This window comes from Pempheris klunzingeri, chromosome 15, assembly GCF_042242105.1.
Source record: "Pempheris klunzingeri isolate RE-2024b chromosome 15, fPemKlu1.hap1, whole genome shotgun sequence".
NCBI lineage: Eukaryota > Metazoa > Chordata > Actinopteri > Acropomatiformes > Pempheridae > Pempheris > Pempheris klunzingeri.
Window position 1 is genome coordinate 13,844,826 of NC_092026.1, and position 17,855 is coordinate 13,862,680.

Consider the following 17,855-nt stretch of genomic DNA (forward strand, 5'->3'; position numbering starts at 1 on the left):
ACAACATTAACACCTGTAACACAGACTTGCACACAATCACAGCCAGTGGTGAAGCCAGCCATCAATCATGCCCCCGATGGCACACCAAGCCAGCCAGATGTGTACCACTTGCCATAGTTACCATAGCAACACCCATCAACCGCTGGCACCAGAAGTGGGCGGGATGTGTGTGTGTGTGAGAGTGTGTGTGTGTGACGATGTTGATATGTTGTCCATGTTCATGTGATGTTTATTTTGTATGAACTGTGTCATGGGTGTCATTGTTGGCAGATATGAATCTGTATGAACACGGAGTGAGTGAGGATGCAGGGCTGTGTTTCCTACCGTGTTTGAAGACGCCAATGAGCAAGGATTTGTCAGCCTCGCTGTCCCACCAGTCAGCCGGGACCTCGGCATGGAACGGCTGGGGAATCCAGATATCCAGCTCACTGTGGCAGAGATAAACACATTAAATCACTGATAATCAAACTAAAACGCTGGTGTGTGTTCAATTTGCTCCAGTCAGGCATCAGGCTGATGTTTCAATTCAGTACAGTGAAAGGAGAAAAGGCAAGAGAGGAAATCAGATTAGGAGCCATTTATATTGTAATTTGATTGTAAAAGCTGACAGCTGCCAACTAGAGATAAAAACAAATATCCTAAATATTTAAGGACGCTTAATGGGCAAGCAAGAGTTTTAAGCTGTGTTTTGTGTTCTACCTCCGGTTTTATTCAATTAACTTGTGCAGCTGCACCTTTGATATGTTCAAAGTGTAACAGGGAGATGTTATGAATGAACCTAAATGTTGCCTCTTCCCTGTTTGATTGAGTAGTAAGTTATGGAAACTACAGGAAAAGGAATAGGGATCTAAACAGGAAGTACTGCTTGCAGCCATTTGTTTTGTTGCCTTGGAAATACCAGTCGAGAAAAAAACAAAAAACTAGAGGTCACACGTGTAAGTGCTGACGAGAGGGTAGGCTGCAGCAAAACTTCGCAAAAGACAGCGGAGACGCATCAAACTGCAATCACTACTCCGCATGATTGCAGTAAATAATTCTGTATTATGGTCGTCCCATGACATAAAGGCTCAGGAGCAGCAAATGCTACAGTGGAGTACTCCGTTAAGTGTACCAATTAATTCTCCATCCGAGTAAACCAATGTATTTATGTTAAGCATATCAAGGTATCCCAGTTGAAATGACAATAACTTGAGAATAGTGTCTCGATGCCACTGTCACACTGCGACTATTAGCTTACAGGAGTTGCTTTAACCAATTTGAAAACTTAAAATTCAGCTGAGTTCAGGTAAAACATGCACACGGGTGACAAACTAAAAATGGTTGTAACGTCTCAGCTTTTGGAGAAGATTTTACATTGTGGCACCAAAAAAAAACAAAACATGAAAACCTCCATTTGGGAAAGAAGAAGGTAGAAAATGGTGTTTCCAGCTAGTTCGCACTACACAATAGAAGCAGAAAGACAGGGGAGGACAGGAGGAGAGAAGGAACCAGGGAAACAGTACCTTATCTCTGCAAACAGCAGCATACCCGGCCTTGGCAACACACACGCACACACACACACACACACTGCAAGACTGGCATGCTAAATCCCCCTGGCATATGTTGGCATGATGGCGTCCCGTATGCTCATGTCTGGCATGCGCAGACACACGCATGCACATACACACACACACACACACACACTCTGTCACAGTAGCCATTGAGAGTGGGGATGAGAGAGAGAGGGGAGGCGGGGGGGATCAACACGAAGTGCACGTGCTCCACATTATAAATGTATTCACATCTGGGTGAAAGGGTGATGAGAGGGGGGATGGCACACGAGAGACTAAAGTGCACTGCAGAGAAAGGGAAGATGGACAGATGGCAAGAGAAGTGTAGTGCGACAGAGGAAAAGACACAGAAGGCAGTGCAGGAGTTGTCAGAATGAGATGAAGGTGAGCAGGACAGTTAACTTTCCTATCACCAACCCCACATGGTATGGCCTGGTGCCAAATGAAGCAGCCATAGCTTGATGAAATGTGAAAAAGAAAAAAGTCTTAAATGGGTCAAAATTGCGATAAAAGCCAATTGTCCCCTGATAAAGTCACTGTTGTATGTGTCAGAATAGGCAGGGCCCCGCCAGAGAGGCCACTAGGACAGACAGAAACACGTACAAATTCATCACGTATTCATAGAAATCTCTCACAACTCGCTGTCACATCTTTCATGTTCGCATCTCCAGTTATGTTAATAAAACATCGGCTCGTCCTGCGAAGCACTGCTGGAGTCGGTCCTCTGCAGGAGAACGCGTGGTAAGGGAGACGCTAAAATGAAGACACGGAGAGAGACGGCGTTTCACCAACCTGGAGTCGGCTCCCTCCAGGATGCGCTCGGCCTGATCGCCGATGACTTCCTGCCGCAGATAATACAGCATCCTCACTCTCAGCAGCACCCTGCGAAATAAAGTTAGAACATTGTTCATCTAGCAGAGTTGATGACATATTTTCCTTATGAACGATGTTTTTTTTTAGTAACTGTTCTCGGATGTCTCAGAGCCCAAAGTGTCCACAGTGATATAAAAAAAAGGAGAAATGTTTGGTTTTTTTTCTGGATAAATGGCTTAGAAGATTTATCAGTGACTACAGTGTTGAAGATTTATTTCCTGTTGATTGACTAATCAATTCATTGACCAAAAGATTACACTGCCAAGATCAGTTCTTCTATAACCATCTCATCTGTTACTTGTAAAATCCTCTCATAATAGGAATAAGCTGCTATTAGACATTTCATGACCAGGGGCCTTGATAGCGATATTCACACTGGAATGATTTGCTTGAGCACTGCGAACACAATCTAATACTATTAGGATGGAAGAATTCCTGAGGTTTGAAATTGTGCTTGCAGCGTTTTCTACTACTGCTGTCAAATAGATGGTCATCTTCTGTGGATACAAACCACAGATGAGAATTATTCTTCCAGCATCTCTTCTGCAAACTTCATCTATTTCTGCCGTGGTCCAAAAAGCTTTGATCTCCTAACTTTGGTAACGCTGTTTATCTGAGAGATCTGCTTCACTGTAAACATTTGTCACCAGATTTGTCACCAGGATTTAACGCCAAATAATGACGTTTGGAGCAGAAGTCAGAGGAGGAGAGGTGGGGGCTGGGAGGAGGAGATGAGTGGGAGGAGCAGAGAGGAAAAGAATTGAAAGGACAGAGCTATCTTGAAGGGCGGGAACAGAAAGTTTGAAGAAGCAGTGGGGGTTGGGGGGGGTATATAAAGACAGTCATTTGCAACTCATTCTGCAGTGTGTGTGTGTGTGTGTGTGTTTGTGCATCAATGGCATCACAAGTTGCAGTGTGTGTTTGTTGGCAGGCTGTGTGTGCTCATCCATCAATGTGCCAGGCCTGATTAGCCACACAACGTTGTGCTCCAGCCTAGCAGATGGCACCACATAATCACCCCCAAGTGTGTGTGTGTGTGTGTGTGTGTGTGTGTGTGTGTGTGTGTGTGTGTGTGTGTGTGTGTGTGTGTGTGTGCGCGCGCGCACACATGTCTTTCACCCACTTCCAACAGGTCTGCCTGCCTAGCACCTGGCCTGGCACAAAGCCAGACACAGACCCACACACAAACAAACTTCCCCCTCAAGAAGAAAAATATCTTGGAATTGAATCTGGGGGGCAAGGAAGCATATCTCCCAAACAACAGGAGAGAGCGCTGACCACAGAACGAGCACGTGTGTGTGTGTGTGTGTGTCTCTGAGAGAGAGAGAGAGAGAGAGAGAGAGAGAGAGAGAGAGAGAGAGAGAGAGAGAGAGAGAGAGAGAGAGAGAGAGAGAGAGAGAGAGAGAGAGAGAGAGAGAGAGAGAGAGAGAGAGAGAGAGAGAGAGAGAGAGAGAGAGAGAGAGAGAGAGGAGGAGACAGGGAGACTGCTGCATCTGTTGAAGTTGTGCCGTGTGTAGGGTTGTGCAGCCAGACTCACAAACATCACGCTTGCCACTTGTATCCATGTGCTGTTTGTAGTACCATCCACATTAGTTTATCTATGGCCATTTCTGCACGTTAATGGATTCTAAAAATGTTAAAGCGATGTGTTGACCAATGGATACCATGGTGTGTGGTTCTGGATCCTGACTGGGACTGTTTCCAGTACAAACAGACTTTGCAGGGACCAGTGGTCTTCAGTGGGACCTAATCCCGGTCTTTTCGAGGCAAAACATCATTTTTGAGTTCCTGGTTAAGGTTGGGAGTAAGGAAAGCTGTGCAAAGTGTGTGTGTGTGTGTGTGTGTGTGAGAAGGAGAAAGCCCTACTTGTTACAATGATGTTTCAGGTGCCTCTTGTAGCTATCCTCTTGCAATAAGTGGTCGGGATTGCAGGTGGCGAGCCAGTCAGCTCGTGGGGTCTGTGGTGGCGGGGCTGTGGGCTTCCCCTTCTTACCCTTCCTGCCCCGAGGGACTGGAGTAGAGAGACCTGCAGAGAGAGAGGGGGGGGGGGGGGGGGGGGCATGCATCAAACATTACCAGGATTGTTTTTCAATTATTTTTTTACAGAAAAGAATGTCTAATCTGCAACACATTGCCGGCTCCCGTTATCTAAAGGAGGTCACTGGATGGTGAACGGTGACGTCAATAACACCCAAAATGTGTAAAAAAAAAAAAGAAGAAGAAGAAGTATAGTATGTATATATATATACATATACACACACACACATACACATACATACATACATATATATATATATATATATATACACACACACACACACATACACACACACCTACACACATTTCTCCAAGTTTCAAAGAAATTATTGTTGTGTTGCACCAAAATTCAAAAAGTGACAACCATCATGATTTCAAACAAAGAGATAAACTGCAGAGGGATATGACAAAGAGCATCCACCAGTATCAGCCCGACAAGGGAAATTAATATGAAAGAAATACACTGTGTTGGTACACTGTCAGGCAGTAGTGTAATCACATGTGTGTTATACCAGAGTGGTTGGTCAGTGTTTTGGTGGTCCCATCTTCACTAGGGGTGATCAGGTCCCAGATGAAGCTCTTGATATTCTCGTCACCACGGTAATGCAGCAGACAGTAGGCCAGGAGGGCTCGGCAGATTGTTTCAACATCTGCCTCCTTCAGGGGGCGCTTGAAGCGACCATGAGACAGAATGTCACTCCACCGACCCCATCTAAAGACAGACACACAGGAAAAAAAAAGGATGGGATGACCTCGTCAGCCTCTAAAACAAAATTATTAATATACAAAGCAACAATAAACGACAAAGCCAAACCTAGTAGATCACTGGCTTTCTGACTCCATGTCAACACTGTATCATACACTGTTGATGTTGGTGATGAGCACATTTTAAAAAAAAGGTACAAAATGTGACATTTGTGACCACTGGAAAATATAATGTGCATTATACAATAAACAAATCTTCTGGTAATTATCATTCACTTGAAGTCTTTAGTTATTTCTAAAAGGTAAGTGGTCTGTATTTGTATAGCGCCTTTCTGGTCATTTCGACGACATCACATCCTCATTCACACACTGAAGCTGCTTCAGGAGCAAGTTGGGGTTCAGTGATGGGGTCAGGCCGGCTGTGGGCTCAGAGGTAGAGTGGGTAATCCCTGCTTCGATCCCCGGCTATGAGTAAGCATGTCGAAGTGTCCTTGGGCAAGAAACTGAACCCCAAGTGGCTCCTGAAGCAGCTTCAGTGTGTTAAAGAATAGTCTCCTCCAGCTTAGATTCCTCCTGAATGAATGATGTGTGAATGAGGATGTGATGGAAAAGTGCTTTGAGCAGTTGAGATGACTAGAAAGGTGATATACAGATACAGACCATTTAACCATTCAGGGACACTGAACATGCCGACTTAGAGGAGCCGGGGATCGAACCGCCGGCTTTCCCATTGACGAACGACCCACTTTACCTCTGAGCCACAAACATTTCATCTCGCAGCCCAGATATATCCATCACACACACAAACACTGGTGAGAGCCAGGGTCTCATTATGCATTTCACCCATCTGTTGACTTAACGGTTACTCTCACCCTAACTAGTGCCATCCAGGCCACCCTCTGTGTGTACGTTCATGGATCACAGCCCAACTATCCCTTCTGCCTCCACAGAGCAAGCTACCCTAAAGGCTGCCGCGGTGGACGGCATCCCTCAGACTGTCTTCGTCTCCACTCAAATTTTTCCACTGCTGCTCCCCAATCTTCACTGAACCATGTGAACCAGTCTTACTCTGAATGATTTTAGACAGGGTAAAATGGTGGATGCGGGAGAGAGGGACTGAGAGAGATGGATGATGGGAAAAAACAACACAGCACTAAGCTGAGAGGACAGGCTCAGTCAGTGTGTTTATGTGTCCTACAGCCTCGGGCCACGAGACTAGACTGTAACAATAACAACGCTGACATCTCACTAGCACCACTGTTCTTTCCTACACACATGCACACACACAGTCACGCCAAGTCAGCCATGAAAATGGAAGGGCTCACCCGATAATCACTATCCATGGTAAGTGTGTCAATTTGCCTCTGTGTGTGTGTGCGTATGTGTGTGTGTGCGCGCAGTATAATGTACTCGAATTTGTGTACTACTTGAGGTCTGAGTTAAGATGCTGTTCCGTCACAGCACAGGTTAATAGACACAAATTAAAAATATTATTTTACATCTCAATAAAGGCAATTATATGCATTGTCTCCAGGCATTTCCTTAGACTGGATGCATTTTAAGTCAGGATTTTGAATGAATAAGAAAAAACAAGTGCCTGAACAAGACTGAATTTTAAAAAGCATGTGTATGACAGACTCAATTAGTCAGTTGTATGTATGTGAGGGAAAAACTTGCACCGTGCTCTTAAAGGTCACTTTGTGTGCACTACAATAAGCACGCTTAGTGTATATAAGTGTGTGTGTGTGCACGGATGCGATTACAGGCAGCTTTTACACACACACACACGCGTTAAGTGCTGAACTCCAGCCACTAGCACATCTCCACGTTCGCCTCTATTCAAGGTTTTTTTTCTCCTCTTCCTCCTTTTTTTTTATTGCGCCCCCTCAGTCCTTTTATGTCTTTATCATTTATAACTGCTCCTTGGGGAGGCGTTTACACAAGATATATGAAGGCTTTAATTCCATTTGTATTCTCAAAGTCCTTTGATCTCTCCTTTACATATGCATCATCTCTGCATGTTCCAAATGATCGAGCATTTGGGAGAAACGCATCATTGTTTTGTTGCTGAGGACTAGCTGAGACGATCGGGACCACTCTCATATCTGTTATGACTGTTACTCAACTGTGTGTGTATTTAAAACAAATTATATTTTCTCTCTTCACTGCATTTCATCAATTGTGGCTTTTTAAAATTCAAACTTCAAAACAAAGAGAACATTTTTGGAAATAGGCCAGCGGTCAACATCGCAATTCGTCTGCATTTTATGACGGAAATGTTGATATGTGACTGACCCATAAACCAGCAGGTTCTTTTCCACTCTGAAGCACTCAGATCGAGGGTAGCCCTGGGCTTTGTCTTGGGGCCGTCGCGGTTTGGATGAAGGTTTGCTCGGTTCGTCCTCGTCACTCTCCAGTTCAGAGAACTCCAGCATCTCATCCTCTTTGACGCTGCTGTAGTGCCGTGTCTGCTTCCTCACCCTCGGCGTGTCGATCACCAGTGTGTTCTGTGGACAGATGCAATGAAAGTATTAGTCTGTGTAGATGGCCTCGGTGCTCTTTCCTTCTGGAATGTCTTTTTTGGTTATTGTTATTTACCAAGAACCTGTTTACAAGGTACTTTGTGCTTGCCTTACACTGCTGTGTGCTCTATGACTAGTGTGGACCCTGTGAATACATGATATCTTCTGTGCAAAATCTTATTAATTAGATATCTGGCCCCCGTGTTTCATTCCTGATGCTGAGAAAATTGCTGCCCAACTCAAACATAAACTGGCAGTAATTATGTTAACTAATGAATTACATTTTTGTTCAATTAATTAGATTTTTCTCCTTGCAAACCATTAATACACACAAACAAGGCAGCAGTTAGTTCCACAATTATCACAGAGTGCTGCAGTCATTTCCATTTTAACATCACACAATAAGAAATCCCAGGGGAGCAGCCCATAGTCACACTCGTGGAGCTGGATTAAGTGTTCCAGTGGAGGACCCTCCACAAGAGAGGCAGCGTACAGAGGAAGAAATCAGGAGGGACAAATACCCACATTTCAAAGTGGACAAATATGGAGAGTGAAGGAAAGCAGGAATATAAAGATGATGGTTAGAAACACAAGCGCAGCTACATTCTTACACACACACACACGCGCACACACACACACAATGTGGGAGCACTAGCCTAAGTGATATCTTTGTACCCTCCAGGCATCTGCGCTCTGTTAAGTGGAGCTAAGCAGCTTACTCTCTCTCGCTCAAACACACACACGAGAGCAGGGAAACATGGGTAATTAAGGAAGAGAGGAGATTCCCAACTGTCAATATTAATCTCTCTCTCTCTCCCTCCCACCCTCCCTCTCTCTCTCTCTCTCTCTCTCCCCTTCCTGATCTTTCTGCCTCTCTCTCTCTCTCTCTGTCTGTCTCACTTTCTCACTTTTTCCTCCTCCTAGATTGTGATAACTAATTACAAATGCTCATCTTATTTCCATAAGGGGACACCACCAACTGGATGTGTGCATGTTTGTGGGCAAGACATAATACTAATACTAAACAGAACACTAAATAAACAAAATGCATTAAGACGGTGTGCACTGTGGCCTTTGGAAGCACAGTATGATCGTTCTCTCTCTCTCTCTGGCTACATGTTTGTTTTTGGCAGGACTTTGGGGAGGTGGTTACATTGCAGATACTCAATGCCATACTGTTTACAGCATGTATGTGCAGTTGTAGGTGTGTGTGTGTGTGTGTGTGTGTAGTACCCGTCCGTTAATGGCGTCCAGGTCCAGCTCAGCCTTCTTGGCCCATTTCTGCCAGAAGTCTGGATCCTCAAGAGAAATGTCTGTTCGGTTACCTGTAGCAACAAAACTGGCCTGCAGACAAAGGGAAGCATGTTGTTCAATGCCAAGCGATGAAACGTACACATTAAAAACTCATACAGCGTGACAAGACCATGAGCAAGAAAAGGAAGATATTTTAGTAAAAAAAAAAACTCTTGTTTAGGCATAGTAGAATTTGTACCTTGGCAAAGGTAGAGCCCTTGCCCTCAGATTCGATGGTGATAGTGTGCGTGCGTCTCTGGAGGATCTGGTCGATGTCTTCCTCACAGAATTTGGAGCCTTCATCCTCCTCGTCCATTAGAGCTCCATATGCTCCCTTTCTCAGAAGGTCCTCAACTTCCTTCTTGGACAACTGCTGGACCTGCACCAGAAAGAGAAACATTTCAGTCCTTGATATCAAGTGTCAAGCGATGGACATAAAAACATTGTCGCTGAGCAATTAATTTATCATTTTGTGGAGCAGCCTAACACAAGGTAAACTGGACAAATTCAATTCTGGAAAAATCAATCCGAAGTTATTGATGCAGATGCCGCATGTGTAAGTGTGTGTCTGAGATGTCTAACCCCGCTATTGGCATTCTCTCGTCCACTCATGCTCTGCAGCACGGCTTTGTCAAGCCCCAGCTTCAGACTGGCCTTGTCGAACATCTCCCTCTCATAGCTGTTTCTGGTGATCAGACGGTAGATCTTGACCGCCTTGGACTGGCCGATACGATGACATCTAGCTTGAGCCTGGAGGAGGATGTGTTCAAAGATTCAGAAACATGGTTCAACAGAAAATTCTATTTACTTTTCTGTTCAGTCCACTGGAGTATGTTTAGCTGGAGATGTGAGGTTACCGCAGAGGACAGAACATTCACTCCAGTGAACCAAACCTAAACCACCAAGTACAGGGGCCTCAACAGTTCCATACTGCGCTAATCAAATGTCACACAAGAATTATTACACAACAAACAAAATGCAGGCAAAGCATTGTGCAGTTTGTACCTGCAGGTCGTTCTGAGGGTTCCAGTCAGAGTCAAAGATTATGCAGGTGTCTGCTGCAGTCAGGTTGATGCCAAGTCCTCCAGCTCTTGTACACAGCAGGAAGACAAAACGGTCCGAGTCTGGTCTGGAGAAGCGGTCGATGGCTGCCTGCCGCAGGTTACCACGAACTCTGCCATCTATGCGTTCATAGGGATATCTGGACACACGGTGGGAGCACAGTTGTGAATTATTGTTTGTCTTGCCGATTGTGTCGCAGCAACACTCAGTTGAACTTTAATTTATTTCCTAATCCATAATTTAAGATTGAATATTTGGATAAGTAGACTGTGAGAGACATTTAGTAGCTGCAGGCATAATTTCAGTGCGTCAGATACATACATACATATTCAATCAACACTGAACGTCTGCTACTGCTACGTATAAAATTATCTACACTATGTAACCTGCACTACTTTGGCTTCGAGATTAATTTTATTTGATACCGTTTTTGTATCTTGAGTGTGCACTGGTCAGCCTGTGTCATTTTAGGTAACTGCATTCTATAGATACCTGATAGGGAAAAAACTTGATTAGAACATCCCTAAACTTTGCACTCCTAAAGGAAATTTGTCTCACCGTCTCTGGATGAGGTAGTCCTCCAAGATGTCCAGGCAGCGGACCATCTGACTGAAAACCAGGACTCTGTGTCCGCCAGCCTTCAGTTTGGGGAGTAGCTTGTCAATGAGCACCAGCTTGCCGGCAGCCTGAATCATAGCTTGGAGGGCCATATCCGGCATGTCTGCTCTGCCACCGTGGGATTCCCTAAACTCCTCGGCGATCTTCTCTTCCGCTCCTGGGCAAGAAAAAACAAATTGAACTTATTAAGAAACAAAAAAAACATGAACTTTAAAAGCTCTGCTTTGCTCAATCTTAATACTGTACTTTTAGGTGAGTGTGTGCATACCATTAATGAGGTAGGGGTGGTTACAGCATTTCCTCAGTTCCATCATGGTGTTGAGGAGGTTGGGGACGTTGGATCCTCCGCCCCCACCACCGCCTCCTCCTCCTGCACCTCCTTTAGACAGGAAGGAGAAATTCTTCTCCAGAATGGCCCGATAGTATTTCTTCTGGATGTTGGTCAGCTCCACCTGACAACAACAACAGTTGATCCAATTAATGTTTCCCCTTCCTGAAACAACTTTACCAACACTTAACAACAATGTGGCCAGAATTTGACAAATTCTGACTTGATGTGGGTTTGGTGAGCTTCATCTTTTATATTTGACGACTGAATGAAGAGCCAGAACGGATCACCAGAATAGGTGAAAGAGTTTTGACACCAATGTGAAGTTCAGAGACGTCATATGAAGAAACCTCAGGCCTACCTCAATGATGGTCTCCTCTTTAGGGGCCAGGTTCTTCTCCACGTCCTCTTTAAGTCTTCTCAACATCATGGGCTTTAGAATGCCCTGTAGTTTCTGAACCTGAGACACACAAACGCAACATGAAGCGTTAATTCATGGGAACCATGGGAACCTGAAGAAGACAACCCCCTTTCTATTTTCACTGTACAGACGGAGGGTGTTCATTTACCTGTTCTTCAGTCTTAAGGTCTCCAAATTCAGTCATGAATGTCTGTTCAGACGGGAATCGCTCCGGCTCCAGGAAGTTGAGTAAGCTGAAAAGCTCCTCCACAGTGTTCTGGAGAGGAGTTCCAGTCAACAGAACTTTGTGCTCCTGGAGGAGGGAGGGAGGGTCAAGAAAGAGATATTCAGAATTCCTAAAAATGGAAAGTATGATGTCTCCAGGACATAAAGCTCCTTTAAGGCCTAACATTACTTCTACGACCATGTGATAGACTTGAAAAGCACGACGCGCTCACCATGTCCATCATTTTGAGTCCTTCCAGTAGTTTACAGTTTCGGTTTTTGAGGCGGTGAGCCTCATCTATCACCACACAGCGCCATGGAACGCTGCGGAGTTCTGGACAGTCGGCCAGGATCATCTCAAAGGTTGTGATCACTGCATGGAATCGATAGGCTCCCTTTATCGTCTTACCCTAGATGGATCGATGGATGAAGAAGAAGTCAGTAAAATATACCAAAATGTTTTTGTCCTTCATCATCTAACCAAATAGCTCTTTTACTTTTCGGTGAAAGGTAAAAAAGCGAGACTCAGAGAGACTCAGATGTGTTGGCTTAAGATAAAGTTGGACTGATGCCAGTCATACCATCAATGGTGCTGTGGTGTGTTCACATTAGTAACTGGCTGTTTTCATTGTATTTCTACAAACTCAAAAAAAAAAAACCTTGATCTGATATTAAACAGCATTTTTCAAAGTTCTGTGCCAGTTTTGTTTATTCACACCAGGTCAAACACGTAGACAGAGCAGCTCCCCTCCTCATTACCAAAATCTGTCAGTGCGGTCCCATGAAGCTGTTGTATGTCCCCTCTGTGTGCATTGAAACAGGCACAGGAGAAAAGGACACAGTGTCCATTGCAACCTTGAGGATTACCTCAGCCTGGATTAGGAACAAGCAGTTAGCAAGGACACCGCTACCACAGCTTATTTTCTTCACAGGCTCACTGTGGCGAAGGTTACACTGAGAGATGTAGTAGTATTGTACAATAAGAGCTTACAGTATATGGCTTACAGCTAGAGGACTGTAAAAAGCTTAGACAGCAGAGAGGCGCTGTCCATCCCCAGCTGGCTGAAGATTTCCCCTGGCCTAGGAGGTGTTCAGATCTGCTGACAAGAGCATCTCTTTTCTTCCGTCAATTGTGCGGCTACATCCTCTTCATCCCAGTTGTTTCTCATACCGAGGTGCTGAGAGAGTGTATTGCTAATGTGATCCTTCACCGGTCCACATTCCCTTTCTAAGCTATAGTGTTGCCAGGTTTGCAATGCTGTGGATCCCTGAGACCCACAGGTGGGCATTAGAGTGGGTCCCCAACAGAACGGGTTGTTTTTGACTAATTGTATGGTTAAATAGGGCTGAGTGATATTGCTTCTAAGAAAGATATTTTTAGGCTATATATATATATGATACACATTTCAATTTTCTTACATTTTCTAAACACTACTGTGGCAACGAAACACTAAATAATTACATGAATGAAAATAGTTTTGATCAATATTAGATTTGTGGTACGACAATAAACTAATTTAGCACCACTGGTAGAACATAACCAAGGACATTTTAGGACTTGTGCTTTACTAGAGAATGTCCATTTTCTGTAACTTCACACTCAGCCACATCTCACAGGTAAATATTGTAGTTTTAACTGCATTTGTCTGACTGCTTCAGTTTTCAGATCACAAGGAACATTTTCTTCCTGTCTGCTAAAAGAAACATGTATCGCTACATAACAACAGTGAATGTCTGAGATAAACTGAAGGATAAAGTTTCATTTATGGGTTTAGAAAATTCTCCTACTTCCTAAATAAGCTACATCAAAACCTTTTTGGATTAGCTGGAAAATGCATCGTCCCAAAATTGAAAAAAAAAAAAAAAAAAAATGCTCATGAAAAGAGATTTGTGGTTCTCACAGGACAGTGACACTAAACGCGTATGATGATCTTATGGACCATGATGCCTTTCTGTAGATTTAACTACCAAATGGTTCAGAATGGGGACAGGAAGATTCACCGCTTTACAATGTACAAGATCATGAAGCGACTGCCCTGACACAGAAAGTCTGTACCAGATACATTTAGGGATGAACTTGTGATGCATCGTTTCTAAAATATTTGTATTATTAAAATCTGATTCGTTGTCTCCTGGCCAGGAGCGCTTACATTCCTTGAACAGGCCATTCTTAGGTGCAGATGACTAATGATGAAAAAAGAAAAAAAAAGTTTTAAAATCTTCTGGTTGTAATAGTTCCTTATAGTATAGTACGATAGGCAACAGCAGCTGCTATCACCTCATATTATGGACACATAAGAAGTCCCGTCTCATCCCGTTTACCTGTGCATCTCTGAAGTACATCTCATAGGCCTGGATGGTCTTGCGGCTGGCCTGGCTGCCGTGGTAGACCACGGCGTTGAGTTCTGTCCAGGTCCTGAACTCCCTCTCCCAGTTGGGGATGGTGGAGAGCGGGGCGATGACCAGGAACGGCCCCTCAATGCCCTTCATGTAAATTTCATAGAGGAATGTAATGGACTGGATGGTCTTCCCTAGACCCATCTCATCAGCCAAGATACAGTTACGTCTGTGGAGGAGAAATGATGTGGACACTCAATCAGAGGCTAAGAACACATGGACTGCATATAGGACCTGCATTTTCCAATATGACTCGTGCCAAAGACTACACTGTAAAATTCCATGACTTTTAAATGACTAGACGACCTAATTCTATGATCTAAAAGCGTTATCAATGCTTCTTTTCAGGGGTGAGGCTGTGTTTTCCACTCCAGTGATCTGATGCAAAAAAGATGTGAGAAAATTTGGAAAGTGTTTATGAAGTAGCACTATATTGCTGGAAAAGTTCCTTCTGTCACGATCAGATTTGATGGAATTTCTTCAGTTTTTCCAGAGTACACCAATGATATTCAAGAACAAATATGACTAATATCATTTGCGGCACATAAAACAGTATATATGTATACGCAGTCATGGTAACATTTAACTACAATCTTCTGTTTATGCTACTGAATGACAATGTCACGGTACCATCAAAGCACGCATTTCATGCACACTATGTCGCAGCGGCGCTAATGTGCACATACTATCAGATGTACATGCTGGCAGTAACAGTTAGGAGCCAATTCTAAAAAAAAAATAAAGTTCATGATAACTTACGAGTTGTACCAGTTAAAGGTTAGCCAGTTGAGGCCTTCTAGCTGGTATTCCCTGAGTGCGTTGCCATTCCTGTATTCCCTGGAGCCCTCCAGCTTTTTCCAGTCAGCTGCAGGAGGCCGATCCTAGATGCAGAGAATAACACCGGGGGTTATTAAATGGGATTGAGATCTTGTCAAACCATTAAGAGTAACAATGGGGATTTTTGAGAGGTTGTAGATGGGTTTAATGCCCTAAAAGTCAGTTAATAACAATAAATTATGATTTTGAAAAATGTCCAATATTCTCTGCTTCCAGCATTTCAAATATGATGTTGTGTTGGTTTTCTTGGAAGTATTCTATTACAAGACACTTTTCACTACACGTCACAGTGAGCAGGGTTCTTTCAGGGTAAGGAGGGGTCACAAAAGAGGGTCTTGCACCCTTCTTTACAAACAGGCTGTTCCACAAGAAAATGTTGTGTGTGTGGGACTGCTGGTTTAGTTTGGGGAATCGTGTGACACACTAAATTGTTGGCAAAACTGAATTTATGACCAACAAAGTCATCAGGATTTAACCTCTGGGGAAGAACAATGTCTGCCACAAATGGTCCAGTGGCTGCAGAGATGCTCCTCTGCTAGCCCAAACATCTACCAGCCACTAAACGTATCCAACTATAAATATAATATAAAAATCTGAATACGGCCTCTATAAAGGGGAGAATTTGTAGCATAGCCCTTTTGGAGGAACACTAGGCAGTAGTTAAATAGCTGGACAAAGAGAGAGTGATAGACGGAAAGACCACCGACAGTTAGCTGCTTCTGTTCAGCATTAAACACACTGTTAGTGGTTTGGCCTGGCCTCAGAGCAGTGTGTGTGTGTGTGTGTGAGTATGGAAGACCACAAGAACGTGGCCCTGTGGAGAGCAGTAAAGGGGGCCGTAAATCTGGAGGAGGAAGGAGCAGGCAGCAGGCCAACACACACAAACACATGCACATGCCTACTGAGAGAAGGCTGGGAGACAGATAGCACCCAAAGAGGATTCATGGACACACACACACACAGAGGTACTTGCCACTCTCTTAGTATTGGGTGTGCATGCTGCAATGCGTTCGTATTCCTCTATCTTGGACTGGTCGATGTCGGCCTTCAGCTCCCAGGTGGAGTCCTCATAAGGCAGACTGCACCATTTCACCAAATATAAGGTCACCGTCTGCAGACAAATGCACACACACACAAAGGGGAGGACGTTTTGATGAGTGTGTGTGTAGAGAGAGAGAGACTCAGCCCATGAAAGATGACAGGAAGAGATCAAAGCACCTCTCCGTTTTCATCTGTGCTCTCTGAAATGTCCAGGACACGGTCCACCTCCACATAGTCCGGGTTAAAAGGCTCATCATCCATCTGGGGAGAAAGCAAGTGGAGTTTTACTGTTGGAAGCAGGGGAACCGTCTTCTGATAGGTAGGCTTACAGCTTATGTTTGGGTAAGGCCATAAGGTTCCATGTTAACGTATGAACATGAAATCATTATGTATGGAGAAAACTTAGGGCTTTTAGGAATTTTGACTCGACTTTGAATTGACTGAAGTTTTCAATTTGTCTTTTTCCTTTTCTGTGTTCAAAAGGTTCGAGCTCTTGAACTACACGGTATTCTGTAGGTCCCAAACTTATGGTTTGTACAAAGCAGTTACGAATTGACTTTACTGAGACAATAAAGATGAGTAAGATTGGAAACACATCTACAAATGCTCTATCATGGCATGAGAACAAAATCTGATTTTCACACCTCAAAAATTCTCAAATGTTAATCCAGAAACAATTACCGCTGGTCAATTGGTTTGATCCTCGTGTGTCGTTACGCAAGGAGGTGGAGGTGTGCAGCAGAGTAAGGTCAGGACTTGAATAATGGACTAATTATAGCGTAGAGAGCAGGGCTTACCTCTGTTATGAAGCTGTTGAGTTGTTGCTTGGCCCTAAACCTCTTGACCTTCTGGTGTATTCTCTTGTCTTTCTCAAGCTCCTCCAACTCTGCCCAGCGACAGTGGAGGTACGAACTGAGGCGCAAGAGAAACAAGACACTAAGTGAATCATAGCAAACATATCAAAGCCAGAGGGAACATTGCTTAGTGCTCGTAACAATCAAAAGACTCAACATTTGTTCTAAACTGGGCATAAATGTTGGTTTTCAGAGAGTCCTGGATGGGAGGGGGATGCTGAATGAGCTGCAGCCCAGACTTTAGTAAAGCAGCACTTCTTTCAACAGGTCCTATAACCTCACAGTATATGAAGCATTAGCCAAGCAGCACGCAGGCAAACAGCCCGGAGAGAGTGGGGACTGTGTCAAAACCCAAATCAAGACTCGAGGCCTTATAATTCAGACCATCCAAAAACACAAAAAAAGCAAGAAAGTGCACATCTACGTAAACTGAGCACAGTTGGGGCTCTTCAACTACATTTTTTTTACATATGTAAATTGTTAAACTACCTGTATGGGCTAGCTTTACTACCTTTTGGGTTGTAAACATCCTTTTTAAAATATTAAAGAATATGTGTCACATTTTACTGATTACTCAAGTCACAGAAATTAATCTCCAACTATTTAGAGATTCGAGTTTTAGCTCCATTGTGAACTCTGATAAGCTGAAAGTTTTGTTTTTTTTAATATAATTTCTGCTGTTTTATGGACTAAATGACTAATCAAGAAAATTGTCAGCAGATTTGTTGAAGAAAACAAATAATCATTAGTTACTTCACTAGTCCTAAATCCCAAATATCAGAAGGTTGTTTTATGGACCTGCCATATGCGATTAGCTCATCCCATCATAACTTAGCAGGCCAAAATATGGGAAAACCAACCTTTAACTGAATTGAGCACATTTCTCCTTGCATGCTCATTGTTACAGTAACAGAATAAAGCCTATAGACTTTGCTGAGACTCAAAGCTTACCACCTTATATGGTAATATATGGTCAAATTTGTGCATTTGACGTGCAGCTTAAAACTCATTCTCCAAAAGTCTTTTATGCCGTCCAAACTGATCTGGATAGACACAAATGGAATGTGTGTCATGCGTGTAACTGATGCAGGAGTCAACCTATAGCACAAATAA

General features: G+C 43.6%; 1 protein-coding gene across 1 annotated transcript in view; it reads right to left on the reverse strand.

Moving 5' to 3' along the window:
• The window catches only part of chd7 (chromodomain helicase DNA binding protein 7), a 68,020-nt gene that overhangs the window by 10,967 nt on the left and 39,198 nt on the right, over positions 1-17,855 (reverse strand). The window contains exons 9-27 of the mRNA XM_070845732.1: positions 16,686-16,800; positions 16,066-16,149; positions 15,821-15,958; positions 14,770-14,891; positions 13,936-14,179; positions 11,847-12,023; positions 11,558-11,701; positions 11,350-11,448; positions 10,929-11,112; positions 10,601-10,817; positions 9,986-10,181; positions 9,563-9,730; positions 9,180-9,359; positions 8,921-9,031; positions 7,461-7,672; positions 4,973-5,172; positions 4,290-4,449; positions 2,343-2,432; positions 325-428 (exon numbers count right to left, since the gene is read on the reverse strand). Coding sequence (XP_070701833.1) covers positions 325-428; positions 2,343-2,432; positions 4,290-4,449; positions 4,973-5,172; positions 7,461-7,672; positions 8,921-9,031; positions 9,180-9,359; positions 9,563-9,730; positions 9,986-10,181; positions 10,601-10,817; positions 10,929-11,112; positions 11,350-11,448; positions 11,558-11,701; positions 11,847-12,023; positions 13,936-14,179; positions 14,770-14,891; positions 15,821-15,958; positions 16,066-16,149; positions 16,686-16,800 — 2,945 coding nt within the window. The remainder of the gene's footprint in view (positions 1-324; positions 429-2,342; positions 2,433-4,289; positions 4,450-4,972; positions 5,173-7,460; positions 7,673-8,920; positions 9,032-9,179; positions 9,360-9,562; positions 9,731-9,985; positions 10,182-10,600; positions 10,818-10,928; positions 11,113-11,349; positions 11,449-11,557; positions 11,702-11,846; positions 12,024-13,935; positions 14,180-14,769; positions 14,892-15,820; positions 15,959-16,065; positions 16,150-16,685; positions 16,801-17,855) is intronic.